Genomic DNA, 16,766 nt, shown 5'->3' on the forward strand with positions numbered 1-16,766 from the left:
AGCTAAATGTCCACTTGAATCTTAATTCGTTTGTTTCTTTAATTAATGTTCTTGTTTATTCAATTCTTTGAATATTAAGCCTCGCTTCTCTTTGGAGCGTGGAATATTTTTGCACCTTGCAACATTATTGTTTTTATTCTTAGCTATGGAAGCGGTAATCTCAAACTTGTATTGTGTACTCAATCAATGTATAGGAACGTAGAAACGAATATAGATCTATGAGCATTATAGTTTGTGTTTAAGAGATAAAAATATGAAATTATCGAGTTCGGCCTTTTCAATCCTGGCTGTGCAAAAATAGATTTCTCTATGCAACTGAAGAAAGAACAAATCGTTAGGAAAGAAGGATTGTAAATCCAAAAACGTATACAGTGTGTACAGACAGTCTGATCACCTACTTGCCTATACTAGAAAGATGTATGTAACTCGGAAATAAATAGGAAGATTCAGAGACGAAGAGGGAAAAATTCGATCATCGTGTTCATCGTAGCATCGTTTATGATAAAATCGGCACGATAAGCTTCTAATTGTCAAATTTTTAATCATAACTATATATAACGTTTTGTGATACCATTTTCAACCAATGCACTGCAAGACGATGTTGTTTTCCCTGATACATATTTAGTTTTTATATTTGTTGCATTTTGTTATACTACGTATTATGTAACAGGATATCCGTCTGCTGGTCATAAGCTACATCTCCACCAATTTTCAGCAAAATCGGTTCAGCCGCTTTTGAGTTATCAATAGTGTAAAACAAATAAACTTTTCGATTAAAAAGAGTTTGTTGCCAGTTCTTTTCTTCCGTTCTATGCCCTTGATTTGAGAACTCGCAGTAGATGTAAAATTAGAATTATTTCAAATATATTTCATTTTAACGTTGATAAGTGAACATTGTGTTACCTATATGAATAAATGAATTTGATTTTGTAACTAACTTGTAAGTGACTTTTTTTACATATATAGATTGTATTTACATAACATCATTTACAATTAAGCTCATTTTAAAATCGAACTTTGCGTTTATTGAAATAATGGTGATGCATGAGCCCGTTTATCATGGCTTGGTGATTCGCCAAAACTATGATACAAAGTGCTATTGATGATCATTGCTGTCGTGATTTCAACGACGCCTGAGCACACAAACGATATAGCTGATTCGCCTCGGACACACGATTGTGTCCGGATGAATGATTCTGTTCATTTACGTGTGAATGTTCAGGTTGCTGATACCGCGATATTTGACTCAAGTGATGGGTGATTCTCATCTGTGCTGTTGAATATTTGGGTTATTATAAGAGTTTATAGAATATGATTCAAATAAAACAGTTTATTTGAAGCTAGCTAACAAATGACTTTAATGTTATAAAATATGAGCTTATAACTAACACAAAATTAAGGGTAGAGGGGTTGCGACGAACAAAAACTAACTTGGTTTATCTAAGGGTTCACAAATCTAAATGGCAGTTATTGGACCTTATTGGAAATGAGAAAATTAAAATACAATTTATGAGTGTGGTAAAAACTAAAGGGTTCATATTGGCTCCAAGTGTGCGATGATTGTTGACATTTTGTTTACGCTTCTAATTATAAACTAAAATATTTTTAACGTAAATATAATAAATATTTTGAAGCTAGGTTACATAACTCACGTTATAATAATTAAAATTATGCACTTTCAATCAAAACAAGACAATTAGATCTGAACAATGTATTGAGAAAAATCAGAGAAGATAAAACGAAAGAGAAATTTTAAAATATCGAGGAGGCTTTTACTCTAAAAGGGGGCCATACAATACTTGACCGGTGAAAGAAAAAAACTAACTAATATTTTTGCAATTCCTTTATAAAGCTCTAATTCATAAATAAGAAGGTTATGTTCATGTGTGCTTTGTAATAACTATATTTGATTGAAGTTGCTTAGGTATTTTTTTATATTCTTGGTGGCCTATAGGTAGGCCTAAGGATATGTCAGGTGAATATGATAAGGATGTCCCATCCCATTTTATTTTTGACAAATTTATTATTCTTAATTTTTTTGATTAGGCAATTTCATTCACCCCTATTTTAATCGATATTACAGTATAATTATTACTGTATAACAAAGTAACATGTGCCGGGTCGGCTAGTATAGTATATGTCCAAACACTACATTTATTAAGGTCCTACTAAATATATGAAGAACTAAACGCAAGTCACGCTCCATTGCTCAAGCCGAATTACGGACCTACGTCAGTGTCGCGTTGTGTCAGAGCGTGTCACTCTCGACAGTCCAATGTTTTTGTATAAATAAGATATAAATCTTATTTCGAAATTTAACAATAATTAATGTAAGATGAAAGACATACGGATGGAATATAAAGAAGTCGTTACAAATAATACCGGATGATGATAATATTTTAGTTCTACTTTTTTAATACTAGTCTCATCCCTGAGGTCGTAAGTTCGACCCTGGTTGTGCACCAAGGGAGTTTTTAACATTCGCTCGAACGGTGAAGGAAAACATCGTTAGGAAACCGGCTTGCCTTAGAACCAAAAAGTCTACGACGTATTTCAGGCACAAGAGGCTGATGACCTACTTGCCTATTAGATTGACAAATGATTGTGACACAGATAACTGAGGCCCAGACCTAAAGGTCACTGATATTTTTTGTAACGTTGTCTTACATTTTTGTGTGTCAGGAACGTATCGGAGGTCTCTGCCTACTTTACGATAAAATCGTGAATACATAAAATAAAAATTAGATACATCCTTTATTCCTCTCTCAGTCATCCCAAACTTATGTATTATATTAATTTAATAAAAAACGTCATCTTTCTCACTCCGCCTAAAAAAAAGGCTTATTTAAAATTGCAAAGGTAATATTATTTTTTTCCTTCTGACAGCCATATTCCTCACTGTCAGAGTTTACGAGAAGTAATGATTAAAAGAAACAGCACAGTTTATTAAGTTTATTAAGCCTACTTTCATTATAAATTAACAAAGTTTTGGTATTTTTCATTTCTGTGTTTGTGTCCAGTACATGATTAAAATTGCAATTTATTTATGTAGTGATAAGATAAATAGTATTAATATATAATTGTTAAGCTGTGTCCTAATTCTTTGCAGCATTCTAAGCAGCTTTGTACTAATTCATATATCTATGTGCGCACATTCTCATAATCTTCTTAAATCTCAAAAAAATATTTTTGTTATTATTTGTTTATTAATAAAAGTTTAACACATCACACATAATACTGTAGGTATGATGTTACAAAACTCTTTTAGAAAACATGAGTGTTATAAAAAAATAAAATAAAAATTGTTAAGCAGAAAAAAAATCCAACAAAACAGCGGATTTGGTACGTGATAGGCACTAAACAACGCCAACGCAAAATGTATAAGTCAGGCACAGAAACATATATTTAAGGACAATGTTGTCATAAAAATCTAATTTTGCAGCAACATCTTGCTGTTTGTTTTAGTTATTATACATAAAAAAATATTCAAAGAAAAAACTACTGAATTGAAAACTGTGACTTTGATCACACATGAGAGATTTTTTTTTCAAATCAATTTGAGTATATTCACAACGCGTCTACCAAAGCATAGCGATCATTTAGGTTATACCGTGTGCGTACCAAGGATTATTTAATAGAACAGAGGCCAAACGGGCAGGGCAACTGATGTTAAGTGATACCGCCGCTCATGGACACTTTCAATGCCAGAGGGCTTGCGTGTGCGTTACCGGCCTTTTAAGAATTGGTACTCTCTTTTCTTGAAGAAGCCGGTTCGGAAATAATTCAGTGGTCAGCTGGTTTCACAGAGTAGTGGTGCGTGGCAAAAAACTCGGATGAAAATAATGTTTCTAAAATATTCCGTGTACTTATTATAAACCTTTGTATAATTCCCTAACAGCTTTTGATAATAAAATATGAAAATTGAGGTGAGCATTCACGACTAATTTTAATTATGAAAACGTTGTTACGTCACGCCGCGGACAAGGTGGCCGTGCGAAAGAATAATTTCGCACAAACGCTGTAATGTACAGTCAGCAAATATGCACAGCCAAAAAAGATTGTTAAGGAAAAACTTACAGTGGTATTTGGTGATGAATTTGCTCTTGATCTAGTGTAGTTACACATTACACTCACTCATTCCCTCAAATGCACCCGTATTGTAAACCGTTTAAAAAATGTGATTGAAATAACAAACTGTTGTGAAATTAACTATTAAGTTATTTAAACTGGGAACCCTGACACAGGTATTTTTAACTTAAAAGGATTCTCAAATCTTACACATTATAATGCTTTGTTTATAATGAATTAACTCATTTTTATTTGTTTTTATTGCTTATTGTGACCAATAGCTTACTTTGTTTATTGTATTAAAGAGGTTTGACCCAACAACAATAACAAGATTAATATAGACATAAACCCAGTGTCTAGGCATAACATAATAAAAATACCTTTTAAGGCGTTCCATAAATTTAATATACTTTCGGAATAACCAAACTGTCAACGCAGCGTGCAACGTGTCCACGTAGATTTTTTTAAATAATAGTTTTGTGCAAGAAATATACGTCGTAATTTTGTTTTGCTGATTGTACTCACTTGCATAATAATTCAGAACAACTCTTTTAAACTGCAGCTTATTGTTATAAGCTTTAAAAGCTTTTAAAGCTTTTGTATGGGACAACATCAGTCAATGAGGCATAAATATATATATGAAAAGTACATGAATCGTTTTAGCTCTTTTTTTTATGAAGGAGGTAAAAATGCACAACTGCAGGCCCGCGAGCGCATGCAGTCGCTATCGCGGGGACTGTGGGGATGGTTAACTCTTATCCCTCTGCTAATCAGAGTGGAGAAACCCGACCCACTAAAATTTCCTCCTGAGCCCTCTATATCGCCCCTGCTATGCCGGACACATTCATTCTGAATGAATGACGTCCGGCACCGCATTGAGTCCCCCGGGTGTCGCACTAGGCATTCAACCCAGGGAACGAGCACCCGAGCCCGAGCACAACCCCTCCGGCCATCGCCACGCACCTCCCGCTGACGCTCGGCAGCCTCCTTCTGCAGCAGAACACGCTCACAGAAGAAGGCTACCGCACGCCATGCCTCTTGGCTACCAAGCATTGCCGCAACAACGCTCGGTAGCGAGAGGTCCGTCCCGACGACCGATACTAGGTCATGGCGTTGCCTCGACCAAGTGGCATAATCGGCCAGGGTGTGCCCCGCCGTGTCCTCTGGGGTACCACAATGATGGCAGATGGGAAGGGTTTCCCGCCTCGCCACCTTGTGCAGATACCGCCCAAAGCACCCATGCCCAGACAGTATCTGCGCCATCCGAAAGGAAACGGCTCCACTCGGGCGATTCACCCATTCCCGTAGGCATGGGCGAATCGCCTCCACGGTGCGTACTCCCGCCCTAGGCAATCGTTTTAGCTCTAACCTAACTAAATCTAACCACAGACAATAATCACTTTCTCAAGTTATAGATAATCTCTCAATAATAACAGCTAAACTGTATGATTTAGTAAGAAATACATGCGTACAAAAAACAGAGCTGGACAAAGTAATGCAAGCTGTACACGTATAATTTATAAATAATATTAGTTTCGCACATACCCGCATTAAAAAGCACTTATTAATAAAAGTAGAATGTGCTCAATAATTTAATTTCCATAGATTCTTACCTTGACAAACCGGAGAAACCTATTTACTGAGTGCTAAAATTGTTCAAACACTCAAATGACGTCGCTCCGAGGCATTACTCCAATTAACATAATGGCTCCTCGGCAAATATTTTTCTACCTTTATCTTTTCTCGGTAGATGGCGCCGTAACAAAGTAGACGCGACTACTTGTACTGCCCACGGTTAAATTATAAATGATGATTACTTTCACGCTTCTGTTTGCTCAAGGAAATGAAATTGGTGATGTTAATGGGATGGTTTCTTGTAGTTTTTTTCTTAGTAAATTAAAGTGGATTGGTAAGATATGAATGTTGAACTGTTATTAAATGGAAATTGGTGATGTAAAGTTTTATATAGATTAAACGTTTTCTTCAAGTATGGTGCTGGCACTCATGGATGGCTTCTGCTCTGAATAACATACAATTTCCTTTTAGCTCCTAAATACAAAAATATTTCTTCTGAAATATTTTTAACGTTTGGATTTTATTCTTCGCGTTATATGTTTGTTTTTTATTTATTGGCGTAAAACTAAGATCTTCGTGTTTAATGGTCTTTTTGGAAAAAATAATTATCTTTGTTAACTTATGCATTGTAAGTATTACGTTTGAGCACCGTCGCACCTATCAAGACCTGATATTGTTTATAATTTTTATAACTTTTTTTCTGCTTTTTGTTGTGGCTTTAACACGGCAATTAAGTGTAAATTACTACAATAATTGAGAGTTAACTAAATATGACTATTTAATCGGTCCGATGTGAGGTATCCGATCAAAGCTGTTGGTATTTTTTTTTGGAATGGAATCTCTGTGTTGGCCTTTACAAGCTCCGCTCGGCTAGTTTTGGCGAGCATAGCTCGGCCTGAATTGGCGTTTATCACGCGGTTAGCGCAATGACGACTCCTGTGAGACTCGAACCTAGGCTTGGGCCGTCGCGGGGTGGTCAATCGCCTGAAGGGCAGGACGGGAGCTCACTGGAGTGAGCGAAGTACGTAGTAATGGTCCTCGCCTTCCCCGGTGAAGGCGGTTTTTTTTACCCTAATCCGATTTTGGCTATTATTATTATTATAGGCACCGCGGGCGGCTTTTAAATTGTCATTGGCTATCGTGATTGGATCGTCCGGATACGTTAATATGTGTCGGGGCCTCTTACGAGCCCTTTTTAACGGGAAGGTGGCTGTTGGTATCTGTTGTCCGCTTCCATTTATAATGGTGGTGCGTCAGAGGGGTACAGACACCACTTAGATTATACACATATTTTTGATTAGATTTATAGGTCTGTAACAAACTTACTGTACACTTAACAAAACTTATGACCACCAGGTCAACGAAAATTACTGAATGAACAAAACCAAAACGTTGTTATTCTACGGAAAGAATGTTTAATATAAATAATGTCGGAGTCACCCCTGCTTTGTTTAAGTCAAAGGTCGCGCCTCACGCCTCTCTCATTTATACTGGAAAGTAGTCCATTTTGCATGTTTATTCTTGACACGTCGTCGAAAACATAAAACTCAAAAACCTCTAGCTTAAGGTATCCAAGTGTTGAGAATACAGATCACGAACAGAAAAGCATGTACGATACGTTGCAAGATACAGAAATAAAGTTTTTTTATGATGTATGAAATTTGAGACGATGATTGAACGAGAGCTATTTTTGTTATATTTGAAGAATTTTGTATGAAGCGGAATGGTTTGAACCGTTTGTAACGGTACGTAATTCGATCTATTTCCAACAGAAAAAGGTATGTGTTTACAATATTATTAACCTACATAATAAATAAAAATACATATTTATTAAGTTTGGGGCCTGTGATAAGGCTGACATTTCTACGCTATATTGCGATACTTATTCGTTTAGCGAGGAAAGCACCAGCTCTGAGGTCACCGGTACTATGTACCAGGCGCCAACTTAAATGTTTAACTAGCGCCTGTGCACTTAAACTAAAGAGTCTCTACTCCAAAGGGAAAATCAAAGTTGGAGGAAAGATTAGATATTAGAGCCGATGATTATTTACTTAGACATAAATAATTAAGATAAACACTTTTTGAACGGATTAAAGCTATGTATTATTATTAAAACGTATAGTTATTTACATAATTCTAAATTTTAAATAACTATAAGTTTTAGTAATAATACATAGCTTTAATCCGTTCAAAAAGTGTTTTTCTTAATGTGTAAAAGCTATTTTAACAAAAGACAATACAATAAATAATTAAGTTACTTGTGTATATGATACGTCAACTTATTTTCATAATGTCAACACTAGAAGGTGCATATGAAAACTATTTGAGAAAATTTATTATGCTAGCCGATTTTGATTCTACAGAAGCCTTAGATGTTTTGGCATGACTCTGATGTTTCAAAATACTCCAGACACAGCGCACGCTTATAACAACTCTCAGCCACACTCTCAGATACAGAGTATCAAATATATATATATGTCGCAGATTCAACGCTATTAATATTTGCAAAATTGGTTTTACTACCGTCGTCCGACATTATAACACAGTCAGTACGCAGGCGACGTTCGAAACTCAAGTCGCGCCACTGACATTTGGTAGATCACACAGACTAGGTATTGTCAATTGTCAACGTTGACAGTCTACCTTACCATACCACACCGCATTCTACGACTAACTTCAGAGTGGCGGGAATTTTAAAATATTCATTCTCCGACATATATATATATATCTAGTTTCGTTTTAATATCAACCCTAACATTCGGCATGTAAGATATGCTTATACAAATTGTAAAGTCTTGTCAATGCTGCATATATGTGACCCATTAATTAGGCATAGTACAATTGCTATTAATTGCAAATTAGTACAAGATTATTATTAATTAGACAGAATTATTCGACTGTAACTCAATTAATTTCAGTATTGTTCTCTTCTCGGAATGTTTAATATTCATAAATGCTTTCTTCACGCAAAATCATATATTTTCAATTAAATTATATTTCTCGTACTCTTACTTATAATGAACTATGTTACATAGCAAGATATATAACACCTGGATTCTGATTTTTTTTTACTTATTTTGGACAGTTGGCAACTGTCATCTTTTGAAACGTCAAATTTTTCACGGAATTTGAAAGATGACTGTTTCTTTTTTTATTTTCAGTGAGACGAGTCGCCCCGCAGTTCTCGATTCCGCCTCCCCCTCGGACCGAAGTGATGCTGGGCGGGAATCTAACGTTGAAGTGTGTTGCAGTCGGTTCGCCTATGCCTACTGTTAAATGGAGAAAAGGTATGTCGTATAAACTTGATTGATCATTGTTTTCGATCACAGATCGTCGTCCTTTGTTTGTTATTATTTATTTTTCTTACTTACACCGCCGCGGTCATTAAGATCACTAAATAGTCAAAGAAGCGAACGGATACTGAATTCATTTTTTTTTTGTATGTCGCAGGTTTGACAAAATGGCTGACGCCCGAAGACAACCCTCCGTTAGGTATAAACACGTTGAAACTAGAGGACATCAGAGAATCTGCGAACTACACCTGCGAAGCGGCCAGTGTTCTCGGAGTTATTGACGCAACTGCTGAGGTCAAAGTTCAGTGTTAGTATTTATTAACTCTACAATAATATTCGCTATTAAGTATTTGCATATATTGCCGACTAATTTAATTCACGACGTACAGGAAAAGTTTTCTCAATATTGATAATTTAAATAATATTACATCAACAAAAAAACTTTGAGCCTAAACACGCTGTTTTAAAACTACATTCAGTACATTTATAATCCTGATGTGCCATTGGAAAGCTAAATCAAAATTAATTGTTAAAACAAAGCATTTCCCAAAATTATATTCAAAAATCAATTTGACAAATTGCGATGATTTTCATCCGTCTTTGAAAATATAATTTATAAACTGTAAACTTAGAGATGCCCGAGAGACGACTGATTAATGATTAATTATCGTTCGACCGTTTTTCGCTAAGTGTTTGACCGCATTACCGTTTTATCCTGTAAGCCTTAGGCGAAATAAAATACACAACTAGGACGGACTGGTTTAGTAAAAAGTTGTAGTCTTAAAATATTAAATATAGCATTTAGTAGGAATAGCTAGAATCGATGTATCACTTGCAATATATGGCCCACGAGCGGTATATATTTTTTTGTTCTAAAGTACATCATTGAGCTTACGCATTTTACGTAGCCCTATGCCATGGAATCTACATTTCGTAATTTGTAAGAAGTACACGTGCCTCACGCTGCAAGGTGTCAAGCATTTGTTACCTCGTGAAACCTAACATTTTGGATATTTTCTGCGAATTTAAATTCCTTACATAGGATTCTTTATGTTATAATAATTTTTATTTTTAATTAAATAAGTTTAAAACATTTGATTTTTTAAAACCTTTGGCTGTGGCCTTCGTAATTCGCTAATAGTTCAAATATATAACGAATTCATATAGATCTTAACCAAGAATAACTAAGTGTTTTTGATTGTTGTGAAGAAATTAATGTTTTAGTTGTAAGGTTTTAAGACTAATTTCTATAATATAATATGCCTTTCATAGCTTGAAATGCCTTTCAGAAGCTTGTCGCCGATCATAATGATGACTTAAAAAATATTAAGTGATTTTTACTGCAGTGCGGTCACAACGTAATTCGGAACGGATTAGGCCCGTATCTGGGTTATTTAGTACGGAGAACAAATCCTACTCAAACTTTCAGTCCCTCAAATGAGCTCATTTTGTACAAATCGTATACGCTAAGCTTCTTAAACGCATCTAAAAATAGGAAAGTCAATTGACGGAACTGAAAGTTGGAGCAGGATTTGTTCTCCGTACTGAATAACCCAGATACGGGGTACAGTACGGGGATATCGCTCGCTATTAAGAGTAATTAATGACGGGTGAAATCCATTCATTAAAAGTTACTTAGTATTTTAAAATATTAATACGCTTTTTAAACGACTTCAAAAGACCCCAAAAAGGCATCATGACTAGTTTTAGCTGCCTCACAATGTTTAAAATTATCACATAATACAGGCAAGCTCATAGTAGGCTGGAAAAATATTTTAATAGACTGTAAATATTAGGGTGATATTTTATGCAAATTGACATACGTAACTCTATAATGCTACGCTATTTGCTACGCCGTAGGACTACATAACTATACGTCTACGCTTGCTACATTGTGCAACTAATATGTAACCTAATGTTAATACCATTATCGTAGTACAAACGTAACGGCTTTAATTATTCTGTCAAGATTATAATGCTTACACTAACATAAAAAACTGAACGAATTTCGATAAATTTTAGCAAAGAGTTTGGTGCACAGAATCGATAGACAGATATACAATTTTAAATCAATGTATGAGTCACCGTCACATCAACTTTTCTTTGAATTTTTAATACTTAATGTATATCTTTGAGCGTTTAACCCAAACATATATGTTCATAGTAATAATGTAATATGTTTTTAGCGTTACCCGGACCGCCTATGGAAGTGAGGGCGTCTGAGATCACGGCTACTACAGTGCGTCTGGCGTGGACATATAACGGGCCTGAAGAACCACAATACTACGTCATACAATATAAACCTAAATATGCTAACCAGGTACATGTTTTATATAATTTTTAAAGAATTTTCATTTATCGTTATTTGGTAATAGCGGCTCGGTACGAGTCATACAATAAAATAGGTTTATTGTAGAAATGTAGATTGATTTCTTTTTATTTTATTTTGGAACATCTGTATTATAAAAAGTTTATTTATTATTATAATTACATATGACTCTATAATTGTTTCGATTAAACATAAAAAAATCTTCTCTTAAAAATCTAATGTTTTACAGTATATACCTTATAGCAAATACCATTCTAACATTACAGTTATGTAACGTTGCTGGATATGGTTTTAACTTATTAAAAATTTTTCAGGCATTCAGTGAAATATCTGGTGTGATAACTCAGTACTATTCAGTAACGAATCTATCACCGTACACTGAGTATGAAATGTATGTTATTGCTGTAAACAACATCGGTCGAGGCCCGGCATCGGAACCCGCGGTTATCACAACTGGAGAAACTGGTAAGCTTCGCTCATTTTGGTAGTAATAATTTAAATATTTTTCTCTTAATCTAGTTTCGAGGAATTATCTGTCGGTCAACACATGGTATATCATATTTTATTATTCCATACTATTGTTAAACTTACTTTAGGTCCTCCTGCAATATGTGATGTTTGACGCTAAAGATATGTCAACAGTTATTTTTTTTCATGTCAATCAAATGTCAAATGCGTGCATAACTACTGCTCAGACTAAAATTTAAAATTAAAATATATTTAGGTTTGAATACCCGAATTTAATAAAAATAAATTAAATTGGATTAGAAAGAGACAAATTGATATAGTATAATTAGACTGATTTAGTATTTATGAATAATAGGAAAGATTTTAAAGTCCTTAGAATTTTAAAACGATTTTTCTGAAATGACAAACTCAACCCAAAGGTTTTATTAGTGATTCAGTTGTTTATCAGTCCAATCATCGTTTCAGTCATGTTAGTTTATCAGTCTAATCAACATTCACAATATATATATTCAGTTACTTTTTAAAATATATTAATGAATAAGTGCTGGTCTTAAGTGAAATGTACTACTAACTTTGAAATCGGCGTGCTTTAATCAGTTTCTACTCCACTGAGATGATGAAGACGCATAATTAACAAACACATTAGTATCAAATGCATACGATACGTGTGTATAGAAGGTATCTTTTAAGATGCTAAAAGAAAATATTTTGCTAAATATTTAAAAATACAAGAATGAATTCTCATCTACAGAAAAGTGACAAATTTAACTTCAAATAAACTGAATTTCTTTTAAAAAGAAGTGACGAAGCCGGTAGTTACAAAACTCATTTTTTCTTTCACAAGAAATAATTTTAACATTTTCCATAAAGGACGGACAACTGAAACTTAATTTAAGCGCCGCATATTTTACAAATGTAGTAATATTAAGATTTATGTTTTATGTGAGGAAAATACGTTTTAATTTAACAAATATGTTAGTCTAATGGTTAGACTCTCAACCTGGTGTTCGGCAGTGCACCAACGGATTTTACCATTTGCGCAATTATGCTTGGTGGTGGAAATCACCGTATATGACAAAAAATATATATATTAAGAAAATAGATATCTGAGGCTGAAACCAAGGGTTGTAGTGCCACTTAGGTATATATTCTAAATACTAATGTAATGTATTTATTCTTCATAGAGTCCAGAATGATCATACGATTCGATTTGATTATGAGATTATGTTTTAATAGAAATCAATCAATGTATCGTAACTGTTGTACACCGTTTTTACGTGACCTAAACTCAAAACTCAAATCGTAACGAAAACTATTGACAATTTACAAGCACGAATTTTTAACATGTTATAAAAATGGCTTTTATTTTAAGTAAGTCTAGGTTTTCCATTTTCTTCTTTGCTTCAATTTTCAACTATAAAGCAACAAAATTGACGTCGAGCGCAACATTTGGTGTGTGATGTTATTAAGCGCCAATTATCTTTTCAGAGTCTTCCAAGGGTATTCTCTTGAGATCTCTAATATTTTCTGGCTGATAAATTTGATTTATGTATCTGTGTCTTTATAGATCTATTTCATATTTCCTGGACATGTACAAACATTCTTGTCTTAACTAAGAAGCCTTTGTCAAGATTAAATCACGTGTGTTAATGTAACAACGTAATAAACAATTCATATCTACCGCTTTTGCTACGCAATGGACTTTTAAGCCGTCATTGACAATTTCTACCGAGTCCGTCTCCTTTGAGTCCTTTGCCATGAAACACTCAACTATAGTGAAAAGTTTTACTATCAAATGGATACCATGTCTGCTTAACTTTAATTTTTATTATATGGGCAATATAAAAACAATCGAAAATCGCTACGTGTTACGAGCTATGGAGTTAAGAAATTGTTTAATAGAATTCCAGAATTCAGGAGGATACCAATACTTTCAAAATATTTGTAACTATACAATCTCCAGCGCATATCATCGCTTAATTTAATTTGGTTCTTCGCTTACAAACTATCTACTTTCTTAATTGCTTTAGATCGAATAAATAGATTTTATTTTTCGCCGTTTCTCAGTTCTAAGATATTTGTTTTGGTCGATTTCATGCCTACGTTAAACGCGACGTTACAACGCTCGCCATGACATGTAAGTTCGCTTCTGAATGGATTTTGATTGGATTTCGTTATTATTCTCCTTTATTTGGCACTTGTATTATGAGTTTTTGTAGATTTAGATGTAGCGCGTGTTTTGAGTTTCATTTCATGCACCATTTCGATATCTTTTACGATGTTCCCAAAACCCTTTTTCTGCTAATGCACCTGTGTGTGAATTAAGTGTTGAATTATACGATTTATTAATGATGTTTTTCTTGCAATCTCTTCCAGTGGATTCATTATATGGAGGTGCCAGTAAGTAAACATTTTTAGGCTTAAACCCCTGCATGAGTAAACTATTTCCTAAAACAAACATAGTAACAGTAAGGAGTTCCCAAAATTTTACTGTATTTTAAAAGTTTCTTGTTAGCTACGAGCTTTGACCAAGACTTTTACTTCTCACTTTGCTCAATATTTTTATTTATATATTAAGACGCTCTAATATCTGAGTAGCCAAGTAAAATCAACCTTGATAAATTTAAATACCTTTTTGAAATATTTCATAATAACCGCATTCTCCTCACTTAAATTACAAAAGTGTCTAGGGAGACGAAATATTAAAATTGCCTTTGACGAGATGATAATGGGGTTGCTATAAATATTAACATAACTAATAAAGGGAGGTTGGTCGACCCTTAAACAAGATTATGGTTTTTAAAGCATTGTTATAAACAAAGAGTTTTTTGACTTTCTTTCGGGTCCGTGACCATTATAAATCCTATTAAGGGCTATTGTTACCCCCCGGTTATTGTTTCCTCCTTTTATTTTTAAAGTTAATTGAGACGACACAAGGTCGGAGTTATTACTTTCACAACCGCGTATTTAAACGAAGCGTTATTTTACCTTATTATTATTGAGAACTTAGTAACTCCAAACGTAAGTTGGGATAGCTTACCACTAAGATTACTGCCACGGGCTTAGACATATTTCACTTATGTAGTGTGTAGTATTGCGAATCTATATATTATCATATGTAAAATTTAAATACGAAATGATATTTACAATTTTGTCATCCCCTCAAACTATGTATTTATAATATGTAGTCGAGTGATTTGGGATATTCTTAATATATCTTTATGTATAGAATATTTTGTAGTACCAAATATTTTGTTTTTTTATTGGGTTGTGGCCGGTATCGCGTTGTGACAGTGAAGATTCTTAATTATATTTATTTCAGAACCTGGGTCTGCTCCTCGCAATGTCCAAGTTCGACCACTGAGCTCCAGCACCATGGTCATTCAGTGGGATGAACCGGAGACTCCCAACGGTCAAGTTACGGTAAGTTATAGCAATATTAAAGATATATTTTGTTTCCATTAGATTCTTCAGATTTCTTTCCCTGCTTTGTTGATTTTTCGATCTCTTCCACTCAACTGTGGTATGAACTAAAAGAAATACTAAGGAAGAAAATGCTTGAATACATAGTTAACAAATATAAAATTATTCTATTATTAAACTAGCAGCAAAAATAACTAAAACTAAAAGACATTTGACGCATTTAGCTGGCGAAAGTTTTTCTCGATATATATATATGTGTCTCTCAAAAATGTTATAATTTAAAGAAAATTACGTAGAGCAACGGGTGGCCTGATAGCTTAAAAGTGCTCTTTTCTAGCAACCCTAGTTACAAGGGTATATAGTATATACCTTCATATATTCATACATGTTAAACATAGTAAAATCGTAATATTATACTTCTGTCTTAGTAAGCAGTCTAATATGTGTGTTATAAATAAATCAATGGCGCTACAACCTTTTTAGGTCTGGGCCTCAGATTTCTGTATCTGTTTCATGATCATTTTTTTAATAGGCAAGTAGGTGATAAGTCTTCTGTGCCTGACACACGCCGTCGACTTTTTTTTTGGGCTAAAGCAAGTCGGTTTCCTCACGATGTTTTCCTTCAACGTTCGAACAAATGTTAAATGCGCCGGGGATCGAACCTACGACCTCAGGGATGAGAGTCGCACGCTGAAGCCACTAGGCCAACACTGCTCTTGTATATATTGTGTGTTATACAAATATTATGATTGTATTTACATTGTAATATCCTCATTTCGTGCACCAACGATGGTTTAGTTATACGGTCCTATTACAACGTTTTTTTTACTTAACACAACATTGTCTTTTTAAACATCCACAAATTAGAATTTCTGAATTTTAATAATGTTTTCCGCTGGAATACATCGCATTTTTCGACGTTCATTAATTTTTTTCTCGGCGAACAGTTTCTTTTTCAGTTGTTTCATGTATAAATTGTTTTTACAGGGATATAAGGTTTATTATACGTCGGATCCTTCGCAATCTCTACAATCGTGGCATTCGCAAATGGTGAGTATTAGTTTAGTAGATGGTTTTGATTGGGCGTGTTTTTAATCTAGAATAAATGAAAGCTTTGCATCTGTACTACCGAAAATTTGTGTATTTTTTGTTAATATTTTGATTATTTTAATAATGATAATTTATTTGCGAGAATGTGGTAGAAACATTTCGCATAGTCATATCACACATAATGCAAATTTATCTTAAAAGGAATTTTAATTAGAAGTTACATACATTATTGTTAATTCTTATAATGTTTCACGCAAATAATCATTATTAGAATATTTTTTATTGTATCTCATCTGTTGACTAGAGATGCAAGCAATAGTAAAAAATATAGAATAAATATATATAAAAAGCTTACGGTGAGATTCAGAGAAGTGCAGATTATGACTCGTTTCATTTTTACACCATTAGTATTTTTACCGTACCTTTAAACTTTATATATTTAATTAAACATACTACATGTAATATATTATTAAAAGTAATAATAATATTAAATATTTTTTTAAACTTCACAATACATTTTGCAAAATCAAAACTTATATTATTATTTTTATTTTTTATAA

The 16,766-nt window shown here is 33.8% G+C and overlaps 1 protein-coding gene across 6 annotated transcripts in view; it reads left to right on the forward strand.

Annotated features, from left to right (window-relative positions):
• Window positions 1-16,766, forward strand: part of LOC123709210 (tyrosine-protein phosphatase Lar) — a 334,020-nt gene that overhangs the window by 303,351 nt on the left and 13,903 nt on the right. For 3 of the 6 annotated variants that reach the window (XM_045660326.1, XM_045660331.1, XM_045660330.1), the window contains 7 exons: window positions 8,805-8,930; window positions 9,094-9,243; window positions 11,123-11,256; window positions 11,580-11,730; window positions 14,110-14,133; window positions 15,056-15,156; window positions 16,144-16,206. In XM_045660326.1, coding sequence (XP_045516282.1) covers window positions 8,805-8,930; window positions 9,094-9,243; window positions 11,123-11,256; window positions 11,580-11,730; window positions 14,110-14,133; window positions 15,056-15,156; window positions 16,144-16,206 — 749 coding nt within the window. The remainder of the gene's footprint in view (window positions 1-8,804; window positions 8,931-9,093; window positions 9,244-11,122; window positions 11,257-11,579; window positions 11,731-14,109; window positions 14,134-15,055; window positions 15,157-16,143; window positions 16,207-16,766) is intronic. The other 3 variants (XM_045660328.1, XM_045660332.1, XM_045660327.1) reach the window with 2 other exon arrangements.

The sequence above is a fragment of the Pieris brassicae genome, chromosome 5 (assembly GCF_905147105.1).
Source record: "Pieris brassicae chromosome 5, ilPieBrab1.1, whole genome shotgun sequence".
Taxonomy (NCBI): domain Eukaryota; kingdom Metazoa; phylum Arthropoda; class Insecta; order Lepidoptera; family Pieridae; genus Pieris; species Pieris brassicae.